This window comes from Grampus griseus (assembly GCF_964374135.1).
Source record: "Grampus griseus genome assembly, chromosome: 14".
Lineage (NCBI taxonomy): Eukaryota > Metazoa > Chordata > Mammalia > Artiodactyla > Delphinidae > Grampus > Grampus griseus.
The window spans coordinates 35572569-35600407 of record NC_139008.1 but is presented as its reverse complement, the minus strand read 5'-3'; the positions used below and the strand labels follow the sequence as shown (position 1 = coordinate 35600407).

Below are 27839 nucleotides of genomic sequence, written 5' to 3'. Positions count from 1 at the left end.
TACTGACGGCCGCATTGCACGCCGGGGTTTGTAGTCCCGCCCCTTGCCGGGCCCCTCAGACCAGTTACATTCGGCTGCACTCAACCACGCCCTTATACAGATAAGGTACAGTATTGATCATCCAACACAGAATGACTAGGCTCTTCAAGGCAAGTTACCTATTAGCAGTTTTTAGAGCAAACATCATTTCGGCGTCTGCTACGAAGAAAGCGCATTGTGTGCGGACGCGCACGCGCAACGCGCGCGTGCGCTCGGGTGCGTGCTTGTGTCTCCCTCACTCCCCCCGCTAGTGAACGCAGCGGGCCCCGCCCCTAGAAGTGCCGGCTCTGCGCGCGTGCGTAGTCCGCGTGAGGCCGCCTTGAGCCGGGTGGCGCAGGCGCAGTGTCCCCGGGCCAAGATGGCGGCGCGGTGCTCTACACGCTGGTTGCTGGTGGCCGTGGGGACTCCGCGGCTGCCGGCTGCAGCGGGGAGGGGGGCTCGGCCGCCCATGGGGGGCGTGGTGGGGGCGTCACTGGGCCGCAGTCTGAGCGTCCCAGCCTTTGCGCCTTCCCTGGGAGCTCGCGGTCCCGGGGCGCTGCTGACATTGAGACCGGGTGTCAGCCTCACAGGTGAGTGCAGGCTCCAGCGCCTGAGTGAGGGGCTCCAAGGCCTGGAAAGGAGTGACTCGCTTTGCTCCGACTACGGTGGTAGCGGGGTGGAGCGTGTCTTCTGATCTACATGCAGAATCGCTTGGGGGAGATGGGCCAGCAGTAGGCAGAGAGACCCAAATGGCTACTCAGAGGTGGTAAACGAGGGAGAGCTGCGTGGAGCCTCCGGCGGCGGGGATGAAACGCTCCGCAGCCGTGAACCTTCACCTCTCTGTAAACATTTCTGGAGGCCTCTTTCCGGCCTGCCGCTGCTCTCCTGCCCAATTCCTTTCCCTTCCTTCTACCTTCTAGCCTGTAATGGAAGGGAAGAGGTAACTGCCATTCGGTGAGTACCTGCTCATGGGCTAGCTGGGCACTTTGTGCTTCTTCTTACTTGATGGTAACAACAACCCTGCAAGGTGGGGCTCATCATCCCCATTTTATTTTGTTTTTGTTTTTGTTTTGCGGTAGGCGGGCCTCTCACTGTTGTGGCCTCTCCCGTTGCGGAGCACAGGCTCCGGACGCGCAGGCTCAGCGGCCATGGCTCACGGGCCCAGCCGCTCCGCGGCATGTGGGATCTTCCCGGACCGGGGCACGAACCCGTGTCCCCTGCATCGGCAGGCGGACTCTCAACCACTGCGCCACCAGGGAAGCCCCATCATCCCCATTTTAAATAGTGGGGAACTGAGGTTCTAGCAGAGGAGTTGACCCGCCCAAGGTCATAAAGTTAGATAAGGAGAGTTGTCCCAAATCCAGAGCTGTTCTTCCATAGCTTACGCTCTCCACCACATGGTGTAAATTGAAGGACATACTGTTTTTTAGAAGTCCCTTTTGATTGACATATATACACTAATATGTATAAAGTAGATAACTAGTAAGAGCCTGCTGTATAAAAAATAAATAAAATTCAAAAATAAAGAAGTTCTTATGTTGGTCATTGATGCAAACTAATATATATTGAGCACTTACTATGCACCAGGCATGGATCATTTCCATGTAATAAACACTGCTATTAATTCTATTTTATAGATTAAAAAATTGAGGCTTAGATGTTAACTTGAAGAATGTCGCAAAGCTAGAAAGTAGTTGAGCCTTGATTCAAAACCTGCTGCTTTCTTAATTGCTGGAGGTGATGTTGAATTAGTATATATTAATCCTTTTAAGTGTTTAGCTATGATGGTTTCTTATGCTGTGTGTTGGGTGACTTCCCTTATAGTGAGATAAGGAAGGAAGGAGGAAACAGTGAACAACCAACGATGTGCCTGGATTGGGCTAGATGTTTGTGTTCCCTAGAATTTGTGCAAATGATATTTAAACTATAAACTTACAAAGATGATTAATTAGAGGATCCTGGCAAGGTAATTTACACAAGGTAATTTCCTATTGAGATCCAATTTTTAATGCTTACATAAAAGCCAGTAATTAAAGTATCAGTAATTGTTATTACCTTGTACAGTGAACACTACTCCAGTAATGTGTGTGCGACCTGGGTGGATTATTTAATCCTTTTGTGCCTCTTATTCCTTAATTGAAAATGTTTTTATTTACAGGTATTTATTGAGGACTTGTCATATGCTAGGTACTGTTCTAGGTACAGGGGATACAGCAGAGAACAAAGAGATTGGATGTGGTTTTGGTCAGAATGGTCCCTTTTTTTTTTTTGCGATAGGCGGGCTTCTCACTGTTGTGGCCTCTCCCGTTGCGGAGCACAGGCTCCGGACGCGCAGGCTCAGCGGCCATGGCTCACGGGCCCAGCTGCTCCGCGGCATGTGGGATCTTCCTGGACCGGGGCACGAACCCATGTCCCCTGCATCGGCAGGCGGACTCTCAACCACTGCGCCACCAGGGAAGCCCCAGAATGGTCACATTTTTAAATTCTGTTCCTGCCACCTATATTTCCTCATGGATGGATGGAGCAGTAGTCTGCCCAGGTTTCCTCAGGATTATTTGGATTGATGTCATGCTGTATTTCTCAGTATGAGCAAAAGTGGTCGTTTTTAGGTTTTGCCAACGTTTTTTAATGTCAAGGTTGTTGTGAATAGAATTTGACTACATCTTTGTGCTCAATTACTAATTCCTTAGATACCTATTAAGCTAAATTAGTTCATATCACATTTGCCCAGGTTTGGGAACATTTTTTGATAATTGTGTATGTGTATGTGTGAGAGACAGACAAGCACTAAGTACTGAGCCTGGCATGGGGTGATTACTAAGGAACTGCAGTCAGCTGTCCTTTTCCCCAAGTGAGCCCAGTGCCCACAATGGGCATGTTTTGTAACAGGTGTTGAACACCTGTGAGAGGTGGCATCCTTCAAGGTGCACTGTTACCACATCTAAGGTCATCATCTCAGCTCCCAAACGTTGGTGTGTGATCTCATCTCAAATCCAGCAGTACAGTTAGATGATGTAAAAACAATTTATTTAAAAAATTTATTTATTTATTTATATTTGGCTGCATTGGGTCTTCGTTGCTGTGCGCAGGCTTTCTCTAGTTGCAGCGAGCGGCGATTACTCTTCATTATGGTGTGCAGGCTTCTCATTGCAGTGGCTTCTCTTGTTGTGGAGCACGGGCTCTAGGCTCATGGGCTTCAGTAGTTGTGTCATGTGGGCTCAGTAGTTGTGGCTCGTGGGCTCTAGAGTGCAGGCTCAGTAGTTGTGGTGCACGGGCTTAGTTGCTCTGCGGCATGTGGGATCTTTCTGGACCAGGGATTGAACCCGTGTCTCCTGCATTGGCAGGCGGATTCTTAACCACTGTGCCACCAGGGAGGTCCCTAAAAACAACACTTTAAATCTGACTTTTTCTCCCAGAATGGAAGGTAGTTATTTCACACCTTCTCCCAGAGTGGAAGGTTGGCCATTCTTGGAATGACTTGGAAGCTAATCCTGTTCTGGGTTGTTCTAAAATGGGCAAGACATTTATTGGTCATATCTCGGGGGAAAATATGTCTATTAAGTGAGCTCTTTCTAATCATTGCTAATCATTGATGCCTTTGGGATAATGTCAAGTCATCAAACTTGTGCTAGTTAAATGTACTTGTCTTTATATGCAGTTGTGCACATTACTGTCTCCCATTCTAACCCAAGCCTGAGTTCTCTTCTCATGATGTAGAAGCTGCAGCTTCCAGAACCTTTGCCACTACCAGCCTCTGCCTTCTGGATTGGAAGGGGTGGGGGAAACAGGCAGGATAAGTCAAGGTAACCCCTCAGTCCTGGAGTGAAGCGGGGGTTGAGTATGGGAGCACTGAGGAACTAGCTCTGCTGTTTTTCTCAGATCTGACCAGGTAAAGACGACAGTGGTCTCTGCCTCTCCCACACTGTCTACTTTTCATATTCCAGGAAATCTAGGGTGCAGCAACAGAAAACAAGTATGGAGGATACTGAAAATACGGATTTACTTTCTGCTTCTGATTTTATCATTCGTTCTGACCATTCCTACTTATTCTCCTGATTTTCCTTTTTCTTGACCCCTTCCTGGATATGCTCCACACCCTGGGTTGTCTTTTGTGCATACATGAATTTTAAGTTGTCTCCCAATCCTTGTTGTTGTTGTTTGAGAGCTCTTTCTCATGCAAATCTGAACAGTTCTCTGTTTAATGCTTGCAGTGGCTCCCTATTGCCCTCAGGATAAAATCCAGACTCCTTAGCATACTCAAAGGCCCTTCTGTTTATTCCTAGGCCCTATTAATTATCATCCTCATCAACATCTGTAACCACCCCTCTACCACCACCACCACCACCACCACCACCACCACACACACACACACACACACACACACACACTCGAATCTCTAGTTATATCATAGTACCTGCAGTTACACAAGCACTTTCTCTCTCCAAACCAAAGGTGATCATATGATGTAGTTGCTGAATGGAGCACTTTTGAAAGCAAAAGGGGATGCTATTGCAAACGGTGCCAGGACTACAGGCATAAATCTGGATGGATTCCAGCCCTCCTTAGCTGAGCTAATTTCTGCAGCTTAACAGCAAGTGCCTTAGAAGACCTCTGAATTTCTGAGATTGGGTTTACTGGTTCTCACCTGGGGATGATTTTACCCTCCAGGAGACATCTGGCAACATCTGCAGTTTTAGTTACCAGTTTGGGGTTGGGGGGTGCTACTGATAACTAGTCGGCCAAGGATGCTGCTAACACATCCTACAATAAATACATAGGTATGTTAGGCTATAAATAGATAACATAGGGCTGCCATAACTAAGTACCACAGACTAAGTGGCTTAAAAAAATAGAAAATTATTTTTTCACAGTTCGGGAAGCTATAAAATTCCAAGATCAATGTTTTGGTAGGGTTGTCTTTAAAGACCCCCATCTCCAAATACAGTCATGTTCTGCAGTGCTGGGGGTTAGGACTTCAACATGTGAATTTGGGAGGGAGGACCCAATTCAGCCCATAACAGCCCCCCCACCTCCCCCTCCCACGAGGAACCTGATCCCGTTGTCAACAGTGTGGAGGCTGAGAGACTCTGGCTAGGTGACCCTTTTGTGTATTCTTACTCTGTGTCCCTGTGTGCTCATATCACTTCACACACTGCCTCCCACACACCCCTGCTGGGCGGTAAGCTCCTCGAGGGCATTGGCTTAGACTTGTATCCTCATTGCCTAGTACAGTATTAAGATCGTGCTATGTCTCCTGCGAGGAGCCCAGTGCCTGGCAGGCATGTTTGCTGAATGAATGAGTGGTGAATCTAGAAGCTTCTCCTTGGCAGGGGAACCTTTGACTTAAAAACCTGGAGCTGCCTCATGATCCTCATTCTCTTTTGTGGCCCTGCCCTCTCTTTTGCAATAACTTGGCCCCTTCTGCTCCCATCCCTGCGCTCCCCATCTTCAGTTGTCACAGGATAGGTTGGGGGTTAGGAGGCAGGTTGTAGAGCAGCTCTCCCCCCTTCACTTGGTGACAGTCCAGTTGGCTCGCTGCTCCATACAGAGGGCAGTTGAGTCGATGTGTCTGTCAGCCTTTCCTCCCAGCTTCTGATGCAGGAGGCCTGAAAGGAGGGCAGGGCATGGAGGCGGGGCTACCATGTGCTTTGATCCCTTTTGGGTTGTCTGCTCTGGGGTAAACAGAGGTTCTGGCACAGGGCCGTTTAACCTTGTGTGTCTATATATATGTATTGTTTTTAGGGGAGGGGTCGATGCTTTCAAAGAGATCTGTGACTCTAAAGACCAAGAACCATTTATTTAGCACAGTGGTTCTCAAATTGAGTGTGCCACAGAATCATCAGCTGGAGGGCTTGTTAGACACAGCTTGCTGGACCCCACCTCCAGAGTTTTGGATTCAGGTTTGGGTGGGGCCTGAGAATTTACATTTCCAGCAAGCTGATGATGATGCTGGTCCAGGGACCACACTCTGAAAACCACCCCATAAGAAGATATCCAAGGTTGCATGGTGGAGAGAAAGAACCCGGGAGTCGTTAAGCTTTAAGTGAGACAAGGCCTATGTGAACACTTGGCATATGGTGGGTGCTCGGCCAGCTGTAACAGGAGAGCTTTGTTCCTTTTCAGTCATCCCCAGGTGCAGCCCCCATCTGGGGGTGGTTCCTTTAGAGGTATAATGAGGCTACAGCCCTAGTGTAATCCAGCAGAATCAGCCCCACCCAGCACTTATTTTTGTAGACTCCGTTTACAGTGGCTTTAGCTGTTTTTGAAGTGCAGTGAGTTTGGTCCCCAGTGGGCTTGGAGGAGAAGAGGCCCTAAAGCTGTGACCTCTTTGCTCCTTCACAGGTATAGCCTGGCTGGTTGTTTGCTCACAATTTCCTTTTGTTGAGTACATTCCCAGAGTGATTTTCTTTCCTTTTTTCTTTTTTAGGAGTAAAAAGTTACCCTTTTCTTTGTACTGCCTCCTTCCACACGAGCGCCCCTTTGGCCAAAGAGGATTATTACCAGATATTAGGAGTGCCCCGAAGTGCCAGCCAGAAGGAGATCAAGAAAGCTTATTACCAGGTCTGTATGGAAGATTTTACAGACGAGACTGCAGAAGGGATGCTGTGGATGTAGTGTGACCCTGACGGGTGCAGTGTGTGTGCCCGTACCTGTCGGTTGTGTGCAGCCGAGAGTGTGGAATGAGATGGTAAAGATGGGCTCTGCTGAACCATGTTCCTCAAGTGCGTGAGGCCACACTGGTTAATGCTGTAGAAAAAAGGAGAGTCAGAACCAGAGATTAAAAAAAAAAATCTTGGGCTTCCCTGGTGGCGCAGTGGTTGGGGGTCCGCCTGCCGATGCGGGGGACGCGGGTTCGTGTCCCGGTCCGGGGGGATCCCGCATGCCGTGGAGTGACTGGGCCCGTGAGCCATGGCCACTGAGCCTGCACGTCCGGAGCCTGTGCTCTGCAATGAGAGAGGCCGCGGCGGTGAGGGGCCTGCGTACCGCAAAAAAAAAAAAAAAATCTTTTTCCAGGGCTGTTTTTGTACTTAAATCTCTTCTGTATCTTCTGAGTCAGTAGGTGTGCTGCTCTAAGTTTTAGGTACTCATTCTTTGCATTTAGATAAAAGTTTATGGGTTTAGAATTATTTCATTTTTTTAACCCATCATCCATATCCCGGAATGTATTGGGCTGATTGGTAAAGTGGCATGTGAGTTATCTAGACCTGTGATTTCCAGGCTTTTGCTCTGATGAACACAATCGAAATAAAAAAAAAAATTAAAGACCAAGGGCGCCGATGTAGGAATGCTAGCTTTTGTATTTTGCCTAATATAGGTGTTAAAAATAATCAAGTACAATCTATTAATGTCATTTGATGAAAGAAAGAGCACTTTAACACCATAAACATAGGAAAGCCATATCAGAATAAAGAAGATTAAAAAAATTTTTTAACATCTTTAATGGAGTATAATTGCTTTACAGTGGTGTGTTAGTTTCTGCTTTATAACAAAGTGAATCAGTTATACATATACATATGTTCCCATCTCTTCAAGAAGATTAAAATTTAATAAAATTAATAAATTAAATACAATTTAAATTTTAAAAATTACTGGGAGTTCCCTGGTGGTCTGGTGGTTAGGATTCGGCACTTTCTCTGCTGTGGCCTGGGTTCGGTCCCTGGTTGGGGAACTGAGATCCCGCAAGCTGAGCGGCGTGGCCAAAAAGAAAAAAAACTTTTTTTAAAGCCAAATACTGATCAAGACCAGACCTTATAGCTTGGATAGCTACTTTCTTCTCTTACTTTTTTTTTTTTTAAGGGTGCAGTTCACTGGTTTATAGTATATTCACAGAATTGTATAACCATCACTACAATCAATTTTAAAACATTTTCGTATCTCAAAAAGAAACCCCACACCATAAGCCCTTATTCCCCATTCTCCTCTGCCCTTGAAATTGCTAACCTACTTTCTGTCTCTATAGATTTACCTATTCTGGACACTTCATAGAAATGAAATCATGTGATATGTGGACTTTTGTGACTGGTTTGTTTTACTTTATTTTTTATTTTTCTGGCCACGCCATGTGGCATGTGGGATCTTAGTTCCCTGATCTGGGATCTAACCTGCACCCCCTGCAGTGGAAGCGCGGAGTCTTAACCACTGGACTGCCATGGAAGTCCCGTGGTTTCTTTTACTTTAGAATAATGTTTTCCAGGTTCATCCATGTTGTAACATGCAGCAGTACTTCATTCCTTTTAGTGGTCAAATAATATTCCATTGCATGGATATACTGTGTTTTATTTATCTATTCATCATTTGATGGATATTTGGATTGTTTCCACCTTTTTGTTATTATGAGTAGTGCTGCTATGAACATTCCTCTGTAAGTTTTGTGTAGACTTATACTTTCATTTCTCTGGGGTATATACATATACCTAGGAGCAGACTTGCTGGGTCAATTCATAGCAATTCCGATTGCCATGTTTAACATTTTGAGGAACAGCCAGGCTATTTCTTTTTTTTCTTTTATTGAAATATAGTTGATTTACACTGTTGTTAGTTTCAGGTGTACAGCAAAGTGATTCAGTTATACATAAATATATATATCTATTCTTTTTCAGATTCTTTTCCCTTACAGGTTATTACAAAATATTGAGTATAGTTCCCTGTGCTATACAGTAGGTCCTTATTAGTTATCTATTTTATATATAGTAGTGTGTATATGTTAATCCCAGACTCCTAATTTATCCCTCCCTCTCCCCTTTCCCCTTTGGTAACCATAAGTTTGTTTTCTATGTCTGTGAGTCTACTTCTGTTTTGTAGATAAGTTCATTTGTATCTTTTTTTTTAGATTCCACATATAGGTGATATCATGTGTTATTTGTCTTTCTCTGTCTGACTTACTTCGCCTAGTATGATAATCTCTAAGTCTATCCATGTTGCTGCAAATGGCATTATTTCATTCTCTTTTTATGACTAATATTCCATCATATATATATAAGCCATATCTTCTTTATCCATTCATCTGTCAGTGGACATTTAGGTTGCTTCCATGTCCTGGCTATTGTAAATAGTGCTGCAGTAGACGTTGGGGTTTATGTATCTTTTTGAATTATAGTTTTCTCTGGATATATGCCCAGGAGTGGGATCCCTGGATCATATGGTAACTCTGTTTTTAGTTTTTTAAGAAACCTCCATACTGTTGTCCATAGTGGTTGTACCAATTTACATTCCCACCAGCTGTGTAGGAGGGTTCCTTTTTCTCCACACCTTCTCTAGCATTTATTTTTTGTAGACTTTTTGATGATGGCTATTCTGACCAGTGTGAGATGATACCTTATTGTAGTTTTGATTTTCATTTCTCTAATAATTAGCAACGTTGAGCATTTTTTCATGTGCCTGTTGGCCATCTGTATGACTTCTTTGGAGAAATGTTTATTTGGATCTTCTGCCCATTTTTTGATTGGGCTGTTTGTTTTTTTGATATTGAGCTGTATGAGCTGTTTGTATGTTTTGGAAATTAATCCCTTGTCGGTTGCATCGTTTGCAAATATTTTCTCCCATTCTGTAGGTTGTCTTTTCATTTTGTTTAGTTTCCTTTGCTGTTCAAAAGCTTTTAAGTTTAATTATTTCCCATTTGTAGATTTTGTTTTTCTTTTTTTTTGAGGTACGCGGGCCTCTCACTGTTGTGGCCTCTCCTGTTGTGGAGCACAGGCTCCGGACGCGCAGGCTCAGCGGCCATGGCTCACGGGCCCAGCCGCTCCGCCACATGTGGGATCTTCCTGGACCGGGGCACGAGCCCGTGTCCCCTGCATAGGCAAGCAGACTCTCAACCACCGCGCTACCAGGGAAGCCCCATTTTTGTTTTTATTTCCATTACTCAAGGAGACAGTTCCAAAATGATATTGCTGCAATTTATGTCAAAAAGTGTTCTGCCTATGTTTTCTTCTAGGAGTTTTATAGTGTCCGGTCTTACATTTAGGACTTTGATCCATTTTGAGTTTATTTTTGTGTATGGTGTTAAAGAATGTTCTAATTTCATTCTTTTACACGTAGCTGCCCAGTTTTCCCAGCACAACTTATTGAAGTCTGTCTTTTCTCCATTGTATATTCTTGCCTCCTTTGTCATAGATTAATTTACCATAGGTGTGTGGGTTTATTTCTAGTGCCAGACTATTTCAAGCAGGCTGCACTGTTTTAGATTTTCACCAGTGGTGTGTGAAGGTTCAAATTTCTCCACATCCTCGCAAACACTTGTTATCTGTCTTTTTGATTCAAGCCACCCTAGTGAGTGTGAAGTGGTATCTCACTGTGGTTTTGATTTGCTTTTCCGTGGTGGCTAATGATGTTAAGCACCTTTTCATGTGATTTTTGGCCATTTGCTGTATGTGTATTAGATCCTTTGCCCATTTTTAAATTGAGATATCTTTTTATTTACTGGGTTGTTAGGGAATGAGGAAAGACTTGGGGATAGGAAGCAGAGATCCTGTCTTGGGATAGTGAATAGTGTGTCTCTTGAGCTGGAAGGTAAGGTACCTGATACAAGGGTGGGAGAAGATTGGAGAGATGGAGCCTGGGGCCAACTTAAGGGGGCATGTGAGGCCCTTAGCAAGTACTAGAGATTTAATTTAAGAGAGAGTAGGGAACCATCCAAGTTTTTAGGTGTGGAAGTAAATAGATCAGGTAAAGCTGTGTAATTTACATTCTTTTTTTTTTTTTTTTTTTTGCGGTACACGGGCCTCTCCCGCTGCAGAGCACAGGCTCCGGACGTGCAGGCTCAGCGGCCATGGCTCACGGGCCCAGCCGCTCCGCAGCATGTGGGGTCTTCCCGGACTGGGGCATGAACCCGTGTCCCCTGCATTGGCAGACTGTCAACCACTGCGCCACCAGGGAAGCCCTAGCTGTGTAATTTAAAACCGGAAATTTAGAAAGTAGGCTTTATGGAGCAATAACTGGGGTCAGACATTGATAAAAGCTTTTCATGTGTTACATCATTTACTCCTCATGGCAAAAGACTTGGCGAGGTTATGACATGCAGCTGAGGCCACACAGTCAATAAGTGGCATATATAAGACTAAAACATATATAAGACTATATAAGTGGCATATATAAGACTAAAACAGGTCTTTCTGACTGCAAAAGGCCTCTCTTCCTTGTGCTGATCTCATGAGTATATCTTGCCCTGGCCTGGAACTAGCCTTGTGGCCCACCGTGATCTACTGCCCTACCTTGAGGGCCCCCTTCTGGCTGAGCACTCAGCCTCCGACGTCCTTCCACGTGCTGGTGTGAGGACCAGCATGTCCAGCAGCAAAGTGAGCAGCCAGTTGCCGGCAGTGGTGGAGCCAGACGTCTCCTGAGTCGCTTTCAGCTTTAGGATTCTGTGCCCTCCTCACCCTCCATCAGGGTGACCCAGACTTGGAAGGCATCAGTAGCTGCAGCAAACATAGTGAACACCTACAAAGGTGTCACACAGCACTGCTAAGCATGGCCAAGAAGAAACCTTCATTTAGAGCTGCTCAGCTCGCCTGTGTGCTCTGGACAGCCAAGGGAGATCTTGTTTTGTTTTTTAATATTTAAATGTGTGTTTTTAGTAGGTAATATATTCCCCTGGTTCAGAAATCAAAAAGTACAAAGGAGTGTACAGTGAGAAGTCTTCCCTCCTTCCCATTCATCCACATCCCTCCTGGAGCAGTCAGTGTTTTCAGCTTAGTGTATGTTCTAACTAATTTATACAACAGATACAGCTATTTATCTATCCAGTTATTTTTCTCTCTTTTTATATAGATGGTAGTCTACCAGATACACTCTTTTGCATCTTTCACAAAGGTGCTCAAGTTCTAAAGAGTTAGTGTTTTTTTTTTTGTTAGAGATTTGTTGTGGTTGAAAAATGTATACACACCTCAGATTTGAAGAGATAGTTTTATTTATTTATTTATTTATTTCTCTTTTCCAAAATTCAGTTTGTCATTTTGTAATAAACTTTTGATCAAATTTGAAAGCTGAACACAATGTGTATGTTCTTAATTCTGGCTGTGCTTTGCTTTTAGTTTGTTTTTATTGAGGTATAATTGACATGTTAGTTTCAGGTGTACAACATAATGACTCAACATTTGCATACACTAAAATGATCATCACAGTAAGTCTAGTTAGAGATGGTTTATTTTAAAGTCTTAAACCTTGTGTTAAGAATTGCTATTGGTTGTAAAGTCTCAGACAACTGCTGCAAAGGAGGTGAGGTGTAACTGGTATCTGGGGTTCAGTTTTAGTAATCATCTTGTGTCCATAGTAATTTACCATTTCCTCCCTTAGCTCGCCAAGAAATATCACCCAGACACGAATAAGGATGATCCCAAAGCCAAGGAGAAGTTCTCCCAGCTGGCAGAGGCCTATGAGGTAATGCAGCCCACCGGTGTGTGCAGTCACTGTCATTCCGCTGTATGTGTGCATCAGAGCTCGCTGCCCAGGGCAACCGCTGTGTCAGAAGGTCCAGCGGGAAGGCTGTGTTCCCCACGAGATCACCTCGTTGAAGGAAAAAAAAAAATTCCCAGATCCAAAATTTTCACATTAGATCTAACTTGGAATCTCATCAAAGAACAGGATCCAATAATCTGTGTTAACAGAGCTCCCTCCACTCGGACTTGTAGCTGGGTCTCGGAACTCCTTGTCAGAGTAAACAGTTTTGTGCCTATTTGATGACCCCTCCCATCCCTAACTTAGGGCATCACTGTCTGGTGGGGATGGTGGGTGTTATAAAAGTAGACCACCACTGCCCTAGAGGAATGTAGAATGTAATCAGGGGGATGAAGCGGACATGAAACAGCCACTGAGTATTGCAGAGTTAAGTGAAAGCGGACCTCCTTCCTGGACTTCGGCCGTGCTGAAGGGGTTCAGGATATGTAGGATATCCTACGTCTGCTCTGTGTGTGTGTTTGTGTGTGTGTGTGCGTGTGCGTGTGCGTGCGCAAGTGTGCGTCCCCCCGACCATTCGAGAATAAGTCGCAGACGTGGTGTCTCTCTATCCCTAAGTACTTCTGTGTGTATTCGCTAAGAACAAGAACATTCTTTTCCATAACTTCAGTACAGCTGTCAAGATTAGGAAATTTTATGTTGATTCAATACCACTGTCTGTGCTTGGTGTGTGTGTCCCTGGACCTTGGGAGACTCAGGAGGACCTGACTGCTGTGCCTTTCACGGTAGGTCCTGAGTGATGAAGTGAAGAGGAAGCAGTATGACACCTATGGCTCTGCTGGCTTCGATCCTGGGGCCGGCAGCTCTGGGCAGAGCTACTGGAAAGGAGGCCCCACTGTTGACCCTGAGGAGCTCTTCAGGAAGATCTTTGGGGAGTTCTCATCCTCCTCTTTTGGAGACTTCCAGAGTGTGTTCCATCAGCCCCAGGAGGTAAGCATCTCATTTTGAAGAATCATTCAAATTTTAGCTGCCAAGTGTGATGCAAACGGATTTTACCAATTCTTTTTCTCAAAGAAAAAGCTAAAGCAGCTTAAATGGGATGATTTGGAGGCAGCCATCTTGGTAGGAAATGGTTCCAGTATTTGAAAAATCATATAATAATGTGTACATACAGTTTTACTATATTCTTACAGTTGCTTAATCCAGCAACACCTAAGGCTCTCAGAGTCCATAGTTAGAGTGTGAATATTTTATCTAGAGCCTGCCTCATTATTCTAGGAGAGCTCAATCCATAGGGAGCTACTGCCAGTCCTGCCTCTTCCATATTTATGTCTTGTTTCAGACATTATCAGAATTGAAGAGAGAGGGGAGTTGTTTTATGATGTGAGTTATGATTTTGGATCGTTTGAGTTGTTAGTAAGGACCATGTACAAATATTTTCTGTGAGCATTTTCAGTTTGTTGAAAAGCACATTTTCACTTAAATATTATCTCTTAAAAATTCTGAGGACTAGGGCAGAATCAGTTGAGTCCCATCTATTCTTGCTTGATAAAGTACAAGTAAGTTAAAAAGTAAAGTAACTAGGGGAACAGATGAATTGGTGGAGCATAGGATTTTTAGGGCAGTGAAAATACTTTGCATGAAACTATGGTGAGGATACATGTTATTATACATTTGTTCAGACCCATAGAATATCCAAAACCAAGAGTGAACCCTAATGTAAACTGTGGGCTTTGGATGATTATGTTGTGTCAATGTAGGTTTGTCCTTGATAAAATAAATACAGTTCTGGTGAGTGATGTTGATAACAGGGGATGCTGTGCATGTGTGGGGGCAAAGGTATGTGGGAAATCTCTATACCTCCTTCTCAATTTTGTAAACCTAAAACTGCTTTAAAAAATAAAGTCTTTAAAAGAAAAAGTAACTGTAAACTGCTGGGCAGTGCTCTCCCTTACTTTAAGAGAGATAACAGGCGGTCCCTTGATTTCTTTAGTACATCATGGAGTTGACATTCAATCAAGCTGCCAAGGGTGTCAACAAGGAGTTCACCGTGAACATCACTGATACCTGTGAGCGGTGTGATGGCAAAGGGAACGAGCCCGGCACCAAGATGCAGCACTGCCACTACTGCGGTGGCTCCGGCATGGTGAGCGTGAGGCCGAGGCCCTGGCCTCCCACCTCTTGCCCTCTTCCTGCTCCCCTCCACCACTCCTCTTTTCTGTGCTCCAATGGACCTAGGGCTTTGAGAGCTCATAACTAGGTGGGACTGTTTTATCTAGAATCTTCTGCATTTTCCCAGGAGTGCTCTGTCCTAATTAACAATACAGAAGAAGCAATGAAACTCTGCTGTCTTCTCTGAAAATACATTGTGGGGTATTTTGGTAATTTGAACCTGGGGTAGGGGAGGGGGACTCAAATTTTGCTTGAAGTGTGATCATTTTTTTCTTTTTGGTAAGTTTCAGGCATAACTCAAACTTATAGAATAGTATGAAGAACCACTCCCTTACTCCTTCTACCCAGCTTCACCAATTGTTAACATTTTGTCCCATTTGCTTTGTCATTTGTGGTGTGTACATATATGTGTGTGTGTGTGTGTATTTTTTTTTTTTTTTTGGCTGCGCGGGCTCTTTGTTGTGGCCCATGGGCTTCTCTAGTTGCGGCGTTTGGGCTCTAGAGTGCACAGGCTCAGTAGTTGCAGCACACGAACTTAGTTGTGGTTTGTGGGATCTTAGTTCCCCAACCAGTGTTCGAACCTGGGCCCCCTGCATTGGGAGTGTGGAGTCTTAACTAGTGGACCACCAGGGAAGTCCCTATGGTATATATTTGCTAAGAGCAAGAATATTCTTTTACGTAACCACAGTAAGTTGTCAAAATCAGGAAGTTTAATGTTGATACAATACCATTATCTGTACAATTCAGATTTTTTCAGTTGTCCTTATAATGTTCTTTTTTTCCACAAGCCCAGTATCCAGTCTGTGATCTTGCATAGTATCTGGTTGTCATATCTTTTGTCTCCTTTAATCGGGAATGACTTCTCAGTCTTTCTTTTATGACAACTGACATTTTTTAGGATTACAGACCTGCTTTGTAGGATGTCCCTCATTTAGGTCATCTGATGTTTTATCCTGATAAAATGCAGATTATGCATTTTTTGCAGAAACACCAGACATGTAGTGCCCTTTTCATGGATCATGTCAGGAGTCATGAGGTGTCAGTTTGTCTCATTAGTGGTGATGTTACATTTGTTCACAATCAGTTAAGGTAGTGTCCACCGGGTTTCTTCATTATAAAGTTTATTATTTTTCCCATTGAAATTAACAAGGAAGTTGTGAGGTACCTTGACACTATATAAATATCCTGTTCCTCATCAAACTTATACCCAATAGTTACAGCATCCATGGATCAGTCTTGCCTAAATCAGGGATTATTGTGACTGTTGCTAAATGGTGATTTTCTTTTTTGATTTTTAAGGGTTTTTTGGAATTTTTGAATTTTATTTTATTTATTTTTTATATAGCACATTGTTATTAGTTATCTTTTTTATACATATTAGTGTATATATGTCAATCCCAATCTCCCTAAATGGTGCTTTTCTGATTGCAACATCCCTTCTTTGTTTATTGTCATTCTACTGAAAGGAAGAGCTTTTTCTTCTCCATTTATTTATTCATTCTTTCATTCATATCAGTATGAACTCATGGATTCTTATTTTATTCACTGAGCTGTCATTAGTATTACTTACTTTGATGCTCAAACTGTCCCTGACTTGGCCTGTGGAAGTGTCTTCTGGCTGGCTCCTGTATTCTTTTGATGTGTCCCCATCATTCCACTGCGCCACCAGGGAAGTCCCTGCCTCAGTCTTCTTATGGCCACAGTATTCCTTTATATGGACACATCACCGTTTGTTTAGGCAGGCCCCTGTTGCTGGATACCTAGGTGGTTCTTATTTTTTTCATGTTATAGACAACGGATACCTTTGAATAGTGTCATTCCTCATATTCATTTTTTGAATATACAGGTATCTATTACGTGTGAAGTAGAATATCTTTTCTAAGATTTGAGAGCCTTTGTTTTTTTGCATGTATTCCATCTTTTGTCCTTCTTTGTATTGAGTAATTGGTCTTTTTCTTATTCATTTGTAGAAGCCCTTTATAAATTAATTGAATTAGTCCTTTGCCAATGATTTTAGTTGTATTTGTCTTTTGACTTTGAATATATTTTTGCCTATTTGTATATAATTTTCAACGTTCAGAATCATACATGCAATTTTTCCCTTTTTTCATTTATTATAATGAAAGCATTTTTCCATATCTTTGAATATTTTTAAACATTCTTTTTGATGGCTAAATAATAGTCCACTGATGGGTGTGCCCAGAGTTACCTGTAAATACTCCTACAGCTTAGTCTGAGAAAGTGAAGTTGTGCTTACATTCCTCTAGAGGGCGCTCTTGGAGAGGATGAGGATTCCTGTGGTTACAGTTTTGTGAGTTGAGTTGCTGCCACTTGTTACAGATACTTTTTATTTTATTTTTTATTTTATTTCATTTTTGGCTGCGCCAGGCAGCTTATGGGATCTTAATTCCCCAACCAGGGATTGAACCCGGGCCCTCGGCAGTGAAAGCTCCGTGTCCTAACCACTGGACTGCCAGGGAATTCCCTACAGATACTTTTTATTGATCCTAATTCCCTCTCACGTCTAAGGTCCTTTCTCCAAGGCCATGAATTGCTATGACTTTCTTTTTTCACATTTCTTAGGTGAACATTGAGATAAGACAAGCTGAAGTGTATTTCTCTCAAAATGTAATGTTTGAGATTGGGGAAAAAAATTTGCAAGACATAGCTAAAGGATTAGTATTCCTAATATGTAAAGGGCTCTTTCAGAATATTGAGAAAAAGACTAACAGCTCATTAGAAAAACAGGTCAAGGTGAGAAGAGGAAATGCAAGTGACCAGCAAATGTTTCTTGCTGGCGATCAGGGAAGTGCAGGTGGAGCCAAGGAGATGCCTGAAGTTCGCCACACATTTCAGAGATGGGTTCAGGCCCTGCTGACAGGCTTGTGGGACGTGGCACTCGTGTGCACTGATGGTGGATGTGGAAACCACCCTGGCCACAGCTGCAGTGGCTGTTCACCTGCACATATGCCTCTCTCTGTGCGGATGTAGCCTATAGATCACACCTGGAAAATAGCACATGTACAGGGTGTCCCTTGGAGCCTGTGTGTAATAAGAAAGGACTGGACAGCCTCAGTGACCACCAGGAGTGAGTTGTCTGAAAAATACACTGATGAGGAGTGCTCTCTGAGATTATTAAATTGTTAAAAACAAAATAGCAAAAGCCACAGAACTGTGTGCATGGTATGCTACCTGGGCTTATTGAAAACTTGTAATGCACAGATGGATGGCTTGAAATGTGTGTCTGTAAAAGTAGGATACACAAGTATATCACTATAGCTGTGCATCTATGGAAGGTACTTGGAATGGTTAGGGGCCAGGGGTGAGGGGGACATTTAACTTTTCACCGTACCTTCATGTTTTACTTTAGAATTTTTTTTAAAATAAATTTATTTATTTACTTATTTTTGGCTATGTTGGGTCTTCGTTGCTGCACATGGGCTTTCTCTAGTTGCGGCAAGCGGGGGCTATTTCTGTTTGTGGTGCATGGGCTTCTCACTGCAGTGGCTTCTCTTGTTGCAGAGCATGGGCTCTAGGCGCATGGGCTTCAGTAGTTGTGGCGCACGGGCTTAGTTGCTCTGCGGCATGTGGGATCTTCCCGGATCAGGGCTTGAACCTGCATTGGCAGGGGGATTCTTAACCCCTGCACCACCAGGGAAGTCCCTACTTTAGAATTTTGTACTATACGCACATAGGACCTTTTCAAATAAATATAGCACATAAAATTGTATTGTATTTTGAAAAAAGTCTTTTTATTTATTTATTTATTTATTTGGCTGTGTCGGGTCTTAGTTGCGGCATGCGGGATTTTTAGTTGCGGTATGCATACTCTTAGTTGCGGCGTGCGGGATCTATTTCGCTGACCAAGGATCGAACCTGGGCCCCCTGCATTGGGAGTCTTAGCCACTGGACCACCAGGGAAGTACCTAGCACATAAAATTTTAATTTTAATAAATATTTGTCCTAGCAAGTCCACCTTTGGGAATCTGTCTTAGAAAAAAGAATTAAGACATCAGAACAGAAGGATCTATGTGAAGAGATTTTTTTCTTCACCGAAACAAAAATTAAATATTAAAATGGAAATTGAAATCTATATATATTGGTCTGGAGGAATGTTCATGATGTATCATGAAGATGAAAGGGAAAGCAAGTTGCAGAGCGATAGTATAATATATTGTCATTATAAAATTTTTACTTAAAAAGTTTTTTATGGAGAGAAAGAGAGAGTGAGTGAGCGAGTTGTGGGAAAGAACACCTCAAACTGAGCTACCAAGAGCTGGTCACCTTGGGAATCACGATGAGGGGGGAGATTAATAATTTTTTTAATATATGTTTGTATCCTTTGATTTGCTATAAAAACAGCTATTTGATAATTTACCAAGAAAAAAACCCCCAAGGATGTTAGGTTAAATAAAAAGGTAACCGATTTCCAGTGCCCAGTGAGGAGCTGATGGGAGTGGCCACAAATTGTAAGGCCCCACCAGCTGTGCGAGGGGCTGGGAGCCGGGGAGGCTCCTGGAGGACTGGGGTGGGAGGGGCTGGGGGGGGTGGGGAAGAAGAGACCCCTGGGTGGGAGCATGAGCAGCACCAGTACCTGCGAGAGGAGCAGCTTGCCTCCTTGCTCCCAGGGTACCTGTGATGGGGGCTGGGGACAGTGGGGGGGCCCTGGGAGACAGAGAGGCCAGTGCTGCTTCTCCCTTGGAGTGGGCAATGGCAGCTCTGGGTGGGGGTTGCATCCAGTCGTCACTTTCCTCTTTCTTTCTCTGCTTTCCCAGCTGTCCCTTTTGTAATGGGGGGGTACTCTTTTTAAAGCATATTTGCTCAGCTCCCAGGAGTTTCGGGAACTTCTGTAGAGAGGCAGCATCTCATTTTTCAGCCTCATATAATCAGGTTTGTGGTTTGGGATTCAGAAGTCGGTGCGCTCTAAGTCAGATTAACAGTTTGAGCTCCTGCACCTGTGTCTTTAGGCAGTATGTTTTAGCGCATGTGCACGCAACACGTGAATCTTTGGTGAAATGTTTCTCGTGCACATTGTGGTCCCAGGACCTCGCTGTCAGGGTTTACCGGTGTCTAAGGCTCCCATTTTTCTTCTTTTTATCAGGAAACCATAAATACAGGCCCTTTTGTGATGCGCTCCACATGTCGGAGGTGTGGTGGCCGGGGCTCCATCATCACGTCTCCTTGTGTGGTGTGCAGAGGAGCAGGAGAAGCCAAGCAGAAGAAGAAGGTGGTGATCCCTGTGCCTGCCGGTGGGTCTGGGGCTCCTCCACGCACAGGGGCTGGGAGCCGGGGCCATCGTGTCCTTGTTTCTGGAGCCCAAACTCGAGGAGGAACCAGGGTCTCCTTGCGTTTTCCACTGCACCAGTTATCCTTAAAATCTGCACCCATGTCTTGTGGGGAGATGGAACCCGACGTGACCGCTCTGCTTCTGTGTGAAGGACTCCCCCATCTCCTCCATCTTCTGTCCCAAGGCCAATGTCGTCCCCACTGACAGCCCAGCGGGCAACACCACCCCCTCCTCCTGCCCCCAGGGCCAGCTTGTGCCTGCTCTCCCTAACTGGCTCCTGTTCCTAGGGTAGTGTTTCCACTGTGTGGTCTGGTCATGTCTCTCATCCTGTTGAAGACACTGCAGTGACTCTCAGGGGCCGAGAAATGGCCTCCCCTTCCAGCCCCTGCTGGTCTCAGCCTCCGCTCTTTTTAGTCTCCCCCTCATTACCTGCCCTGCAGCTTCCTGACTTTCACGTAGCCCCTGCCTCCCAGAACAGAGCCTTTGCATACGCCATTCCCCGGTGACTGAAGCTCACTGTCCACCTTCTTTTCAGTAGGTTAACTCTGTTCTCCCGGAGCTCCCAGCTCAAGTGTCACTTCCCCAGGGGAGCCTTCTGGAACCCTCCCTGTTCCTTAGATGTTCCTTTTTCTGGAGCTGTGATCTTTTCTTTCTAAGAACACGTCTCTGTTTGTAGCGATACATTTGTTAGTATTGTTATTTGGCTAATAGCTGTCACCCCGATTAGACTCTAAACTCACTGAGATACGAGGTGGACCTGGCAGTAAACCGAAGAAATGAATAGAAGGGGCTTTTGTTCAGTTATCAATTATTGTATGTTGCACCTTTGGAAAGTTATTCTTGTTTTAAGTTATACTTGTTGCTATCTTCGGTAGTTGTGTTATTCCTTGTTAACAGGAAACAGAAATGAGTAAGTTGGTGGGTTGTAAATGGATCTAGCATAGAAAATGCCTTGGGAGGTCCCAAAATAATCGTTCTCTTTTGAACTTTTGTTTTTACTTACAGGAGTCGAGGATGGCCAGACTGTGAGGATGCCTGTAGGAAAAAGAGAAATTTTCATCACATTCAGGGTAGGTTCTCTGTTTGCACAGCTTCTGTCAGGCCCTTGCTCTCCTGGAGAGGGTATGGCCCAGGCTTCTCATAGGAGAGGTAGGAGCTTCCCAGAGTGTCTGGCCATCTGAGTTTCCAAGATGAGCAGTGGCCACTTTGACAGGGTGATTAAACGTGTGTTACATCAAGCTTTTGTGCTAAATGTGGAGAGAACAAAGTTTCCTCGAGGTGTTTACAAGTTGGACTCATAAAAATACAGAAAACATCTTGTATTTTTTATGTATCAAATTGTTCATAGGGACAAACAGTGCCACAGCTACAGTTTTACGTACAATGTGCAGGGCAAACCCACTTTTCTGAGGTGAGGGAAACATGAGAGGAGGTGGCGCCTTCTGCCAGCGATTCCACCAGACGTGTACCCAAGGAGGTGCAGTTCGCAGAGGCAGGGTGTGTGACAGCCTCGTTAACAACAGCGAGACAGTGACAACAGTCTGCTGTCGTTGGAGAGGAGAATGGTGAGTGGTCTGCACTGTGGGCCCAGGGCACCTCAGAGCAGGAGGCTCGCGCTACACATGTCAGCATGAGATGTCCTGGGACTTCTCAGTTACGAACAGGGAGAGAGCAGGTTGCAGGGCGCGGGAAGGAGGTCATCTGTGTAAAACTTTAAACCATGTGAGGTGGTGTTATGTATTGTTTAGGGGCATGTAAACATGTAGGAAAAGTAAACAGATGCTTGTAGGAATGATACCTACTAAATTGGCCTGGTTACTCTGGAGGGGTGAGCTGGAGGTGGGGAGAAGTCACCTGTGTCCTAATGTTCTGTTACCTAAGCTGGGTTGTGGAAACACCGTGTGTTATTTACTTTGCTGGTTTACGTATATGTGAAATATTTTATAATTTAAAACAAAAAAATAATGTAAAGGGTGAGTCTTCTAGACTGAGAAATCGAAGACAAAGGCAGCGGGCTGGAAGCCAATCTATAAGGAAGGCTTGGTAGAGAATTCAGATTGTTCGCAGCTGATGATAGAGAAGAAAAAAAGAAAAAATCACTGGAAGGCAAAGAACGTCTTTGACACACAAAAAATAGTGCTTATAAAATCAGAATAATTCCAGTGTTGTCAGTCTGACTTGAAGGTAGTTTGTACCAAATGACTCTGGAAAGTAAACCGTTTTCGCCTTTGTAGATTGTATTAGTCTGTGTTTCTTTATACTTTCCAATAAAGATTTTTATTTTTTTAATGTTCAGAAGCTGATTTTACTTTTTTACTTCCCTCAACAGTTGAACAGCTTGATCTGAGATGACACTCTTGCATTGCAGTGGAGTAGGAACCTGCCCTGTAACTCCCAGAGCCTGGGGGCGTGGTTGCTTTGGTGAAAGTACATTCTCTCCCTGAAAGTACATTCTCTCCCTGACGCTGTGCTCTGAGCTGCTGAGATGCGTCTGTTGCCCGCTCTCCAGAACAACTTCTCTGAGCGTAACCCCCTCTCGTGCTTGGCTGTAGGTGCAGAAAAGCCCCGTGTTCCGGAGGGACGGTGCAGACATCCACTCCGACCTCTTCATTTCCATAGCTCAGGCCATTCTGGGAGGCACCGCCAGAGCGCAGGGCCTGTATGAGACCATCAACGTGATGGTAAGAGGACAAGTGTGGCCTCGCCACCCTTGTATTTCCTTGTTCTTTTTTTCTGAAACGGGAAATGGCTGAGAAGTGGCTGGAACCTGGGAACAGCCAGCCTGTCGGGGATTCGAGGAGACAAGCTGGGTGTGGGGGGGAAGGAGGAGTGTTGGCTGTGCCTTGGGTGTGACTTGGCAGGGAAGGGAGCTCCCGGGCCATGTCCACTGCTGCCGGGCCGGGGAGCAGCCTCAGTGGTGCCCCAGTTGGCTCTGCCTCCTCCCAGGTCTTGCTCTCCATGCTCCCTCACTCCTGCTCTGGGCTTGCCGCCCCAGACTCCCTGCCCTCAAGGCCGTCACAGGCTCTGCTCGGGATGGACCTGGCTTAGCCAGTTTCCGTGTGGTGTCTGGTGGGTTTGGTCTAGAAACCTGAATGGAGTTCTTTTTGGGAATAAGATTGTCTTCACGTAGTGAAATGTTTTCATTTGGGCAACTGGAAACCAAGGAAAACCAGAGATTCCTTTCTTTCTTTATAGATTCCCCCTGGGACTCAGTCAGACCAGAAGATTCGCATGAGCGGGAAAGGCATCCCCCGGATTAACAGCTATGGCTATGGAGATCACTACATTCACATCAAGATCAGAGTTCCAAAGTAAGCGCTGCTCAGCTGTGGCGAGGCCCGCCCGATCTCTGCAGCTTTCAGCACTGGGCAGGAGCCGCTTGAGGGCTTCTTACCTGCTGAGTTGGTGCTGAGCGGCATGGTGGTTCAGTGCCGAGCCCGACTGCCCGACCTGTGTGACTGCTGCCATAAGCGCTGAGGCTTAGGCAGGTTACTTCTCCCTCTAAGTCAAGTGTGTCCTGCCCGGGCGCTCCTTCTGAAAGTGGACGTAATACAAAAGCTCGACCTCGTTGAGTTGCTGGAAGATTAAAGGAATAACCCATAGGGAATGCTTAGCTATTGCTGCAGCTGTTGATTTTGTTATTATTGTTCTCAGGTTGCCTGCCATCTGGTGGGAGAGACCTATAACCAGATAGTGGTGGGTGATGTCTGCGGTGTCTGGGAGAAAAGTCCAAGCCGGGAGCTGTGGGCATCCGGAGCAGGGCATGCCAGACTCCACTTGGGAGGACTGGGTTTCCAGCCCTCTCTTTAATTAGATCATTTCCATTTTGTTCCCCCCTGTAAACTATTTAGCATAGCCACAGTGGCAGTTGTTTAGAACAAGTTAGGGTAGTACAGGAGGTTTATTTTACGGAAGCTTTGAGGGCGTGGGCTCTTGGATTCAGGGTGTGTCCTGTGCCTGGGTTGCGGGTCTTGCATTTCCCACATGCTGCATGGGGACTGGCCGCGTCCACGTCCTTTAAAAAGCTGCCCAGAGGAAGCACTCTGACACTGACTGTGCTCGGTCCACAGGAGACTGACAAGCCGGCAGCAGAGCCTGATTCTGAGCTACGCTGAGGATGAGACCGATGTGGAGGGGACAGTGAACGGCGTCACCAACACAAGCACTGGTAAGGTGGCCCAGCGACCTGTGGGAGCCCCCAGCCCCTCGGAGGGTGGACGGTTCAGAAGCGTGTTGGGGTTTCCACTTGGGCAGAGCAGAGTAGAAAGAGGGGAGCTGAGGGCTAGGAACGGCAGGGGCAGCCGCGCTCCAGAGTAAAGCTGTTCCCCCTTCCTCTGCACCTGTGCTGCTTGCCGAGGTTAGCAAGTTCCACGATGCTTCCTGCCAGGTATCAGCTGTGTGTCTCAGAGGGCTGCTCTCCTGAGTTCTATCCTTGGTTCTGCCACTTGCCTTGTGACCTTGGGCACATCCCTACCTGAGATCACCTTGTAACCACTAAAGGAGAAGATGGGTTGGGAGGCTTAATGCATTCCTCTCCCAGAAAGCTTCTCCAGGATTTCAGAGTGTCCTGTAAACAACTACTACAGCAATGAAGGACCGTGGTCACATTACCCCAAATCTGCCTGTTCATAGCAGGCTTAAATTCTGAATTCCTAGGACAATGAAAAACAAAACACCTTATTTACCCTGAGCTTAAACATCATAGGCCCTCTGTAGAGTGGAGTTAAATATTGGTGATTTGATACCAAAATGCCCACAGGCAGAAGCTTTGACCACGGGAACCTCAGCCACAGCCCTCCTCCCATGGGATGGGGCTGCTCTGCTGAGAAAACGCTGTTCTCTGTCGATTGGGCCTCTGCTGGGGCCAGGACAGGCCGTGCCAAAGGTGAATTGGCTTCAGCTGCCCAACATGTTGCTTCCTCGTTGCATCATTTTGTTTTTGTCTGGGTCCTGGATCTGCCTCTCACCTTCTCAGAGCTTGAATGGCATTAGATCAGTGTATGGTCATTCAGAGCAGGTGATTGGAGTGGGGGGTGGGGGCTTGGCCTTGAAGCCCCGGGGTAGGGGTGGGGGTCCCAGCAGCAATAGCCTTTGCATGGACTTGGCTGAGCTCCTGTTTTGTTTTTGTTTTTTGTGTTTTTTTGGCTATGCCACGTGGCTTGTGGGTTCTGAGTAACCAGACCAGGGATCGAACCTGCACCCCCTGCATTGGAAGCGTGGAGTCTCAACCCCTGGACTGCCAGCGAGGTCCCCTGAGTTCCTGTTAAGTCCAGGGGACCAAGTCCTCCGTGAAAAAGCAGCTGCCACAAATCCTGTCTGTGGCCAACTAGGCACCAAGTGGGCACTTATTTTAGTGGTTTCGTTCTTAGACTTTTTTCATATTTTCTGTTAATATCCCTTGAACTAAAAGGAAGTGGGAATGGTTGTTCCATGTAACTCTACTTATGCACCTCTAGCTTCTTCCTGAGTCCCAAATTTTTCCGCAGTCATGGAGCATGTGAGATTTGTTCTGCAGCCAGTTCTCAGCTGTGCCCCCTCCCACATTGGGAACTTGAGGTCCACCTGGGCCTTGTTCACTATATTTGAATGTCAGTTATTAGTCATCACCAGTTGTTGTCTTCAGTCCCTTTCTGAGAGCTTAAATTGGGAGTTGATCATGCAGTCAGCTTATGAGTGTTCTTAGAACCGTCATTATTTTCATGGTTCTTTGTCCTGTTAGCTCATTCCCTGTCCCCTTGTTCAGCCAGGATTTATTGGGAAGCTCCTGTGTGCCAGACACTTGGCCAGTTCTTCCTTTAAATGTTTATTGACATAATTTTGCTAACTATAGCATAACTTTACATAGGCATTGGATGCATTTGTGAAAAGTGTTTATAAAGTAAAATGAGTATGCCGAATTATTATTTTTTCTACTTCTGTTGTCATTTCAGAATTGTATTCCAGTGGGAAATTTGGCTGCCAGACATAATTCTTTAAAAGGCATTTAAGAATCTTAGTAATGGCTTCAAAGAATGCATTGTCAGTCAGTCTGCTACCTGGGTGTGGTTAAGCCTCTTGTTACACTGTGAAGAAAGTTACCTTTGCAGTCCACGTGTGAAAACACACCAGTGTACAAAATTCCCCTCCTGTCAACTTCCTTAAGGTGACTCCTATTTATTTAAGTAGAGCCTGAATCTCTTTCATTGAAGTTTTACTAGAAGCAGTTGCTTGCAGTCATCAGTGGTTCTTGGGCTAAAGTGTCATTTCTTAATAGCCTCTAAGTGAGATAGTCATCGGAGACTGTCACTGCAGATACAAACAGATTCCTGGGTGTCTTTGCTTTCATTACGGGAAGGCATTTGGAATAGTTAAAATTATGTCGGAAACTGACGTAAAGTTTTTGGTGGGTTTAGTATCCCTTGTTTACTTTTGTTCCCTAAAGCCCCTGCTGAAAACCTTAATGTCTGACCCTGGCTTCATTCCCAGTCTGTGAAGCAGAAGACCGTAGTGAGCTTGGGACCCTTAGTGCTCTCGGGGGCCTGGGGTGCTCTGAGGTACCACGTGGCCTTTTGGGTTTAGAGACAGTGTGGCTCATTGTTTGTGTTTCTGGATCATCATTAATTCCTGTGACAACCCACGTACGTACACTTAGCTGTCGTGTAGGAGCCTGTTCCATAGCTCATTATTTGGGGATCCCACTGCGTTCTCTTCTCTGACAAGCTGACAGTTGACTATAGAGCCCCTTTATCTAGGCAGGGTGGAGGCAAGAGGAAGATGAGGGAAGAGACATTTTAGTGGAACAAGGGGTGCTCCACTGGCTCAGTCTGTGCGTGTAGACGGCTCAGGGAGTCAGGCTGTGAGTGTAGACCCGCACCTCTACCTGTAGGGTGGGTCCAGTCCTCAGAAGTTATCCTGGAGTCCTGTTGGCTTCTCTGTTTCTTCACACAGATGGTCATTGAGCATTTGCCACGTGATAAGAAGCAATGCACAGAGAGACAGGGTCCCTGCCCCATCCAGCTTACAGTGTGAGTGGGGAGGACAGGGCAAGCACTGAACCCCCAAATAAGTGTTAGACCTTGCTTATAACACTAGGGGTTTGTGACTGTGGAGAAAGGTGGTACACATTCCCAGAATGAATGTTACCTGGTTATTCTTCATTTTGTAAAGGGCCGTCAAACACTTATGACTGGGAATCGCTGCCTGTAGGCTGGGAGCGTGTCCTCTTTGAATCCCCTGCACGTGCATAGCGCCTGTTAGCTGAGTTTATCTGAATTCATTTTCCTTCTGAGGGATGGAAATGTAACCCCTGCTCGGGCAAGCTACGTGTGGTCTGATAGAGGAGTCCTGTGCCTCGGGTCTGACCTCTGCCTGAGGTTGGCTGAGCAGCCCCTCCGCTCTGGTCACCTCCTGAAGGTGCAGACTGGAAACGCTCATGCAGTGCCTGTAAAGCTGGAGGGATCATGGGCATTTCCTGTTGATCCTAAGTGCAGGAATCATGTGCCAGCTTGTATCCTGTAATGAAACCAGAAGGCATCTGAGTGCTCAGGACATCCTATAAGGACACGTCCCTCCTCCCATGGGCCAGAAAAGTGATGTAGGTATAGACTGCATCATCCGTGTACAGAGGCTCACAGTTTATCCCTGACTTTCGGTTCAGAATTTTAAATTCAGTGTTTAAATCCTTTGATGTCCCTGTCAGTAAGCCTTATTCCTGAAGGAGCCCACATTTAAAATAGAGAGAGATAAGAATGTGTTCTGGTGGCAGGGGGTGAGAATTTCCAGGAGTCTGTGTTCTGTTTTATTTTTTGGTTTTGAATCATTAACCCGCTAACTAGGTATTTATTCTGGCTCTCCCAGACTTTGGCCAAACGCTGTGGCCCCGGGGCATGACTGCAGGGACAGCAGAGTGGAGGTGGGGGTGATGGTGGTCACTGAGTGTTTCTGTGCCCCATTGTGACTAATAGTTAAGAGCTTGGGTTCTGCTATCAAATGATTC

At 45.4% G+C, this 27839-nt stretch overlaps 1 protein-coding gene across 2 annotated transcripts in view; it reads left to right on the top strand.

Annotated features, from left to right (window-relative positions):
* The first annotated feature begins 394 nt into the window (after positions 1–394).
* The window catches only part of DNAJA3 (DnaJ heat shock protein family (Hsp40) member A3), a 31029-nt gene continuing 3584 nt past the window's right edge, over positions 395–27839 (top strand). For both annotated transcript variants that reach the window (XM_082670279.1, XM_082670278.1), the window contains exons 1-10: positions 395–608; positions 6446–6579; positions 12307–12390; positions 13195–13395; positions 14399–14551; positions 19679–19826; positions 20870–20934; positions 22417–22545; positions 23060–23175; positions 23935–24032. In XM_082670279.1, coding sequence (XP_082526405.1) covers positions 398–608; positions 6446–6579; positions 12307–12390; positions 13195–13395; positions 14399–14551; positions 19679–19826; positions 20870–20934; positions 22417–22545; positions 23060–23175; positions 23935–24032 — 1339 coding nt within the window. In that variant the 5' untranslated portion in view covers positions 395–397. The remainder of the gene's footprint in view (positions 609–6445; positions 6580–12306; positions 12391–13194; positions 13396–14398; positions 14552–19678; positions 19827–20869; positions 20935–22416; positions 22546–23059; positions 23176–23934; positions 24033–27839) is intronic.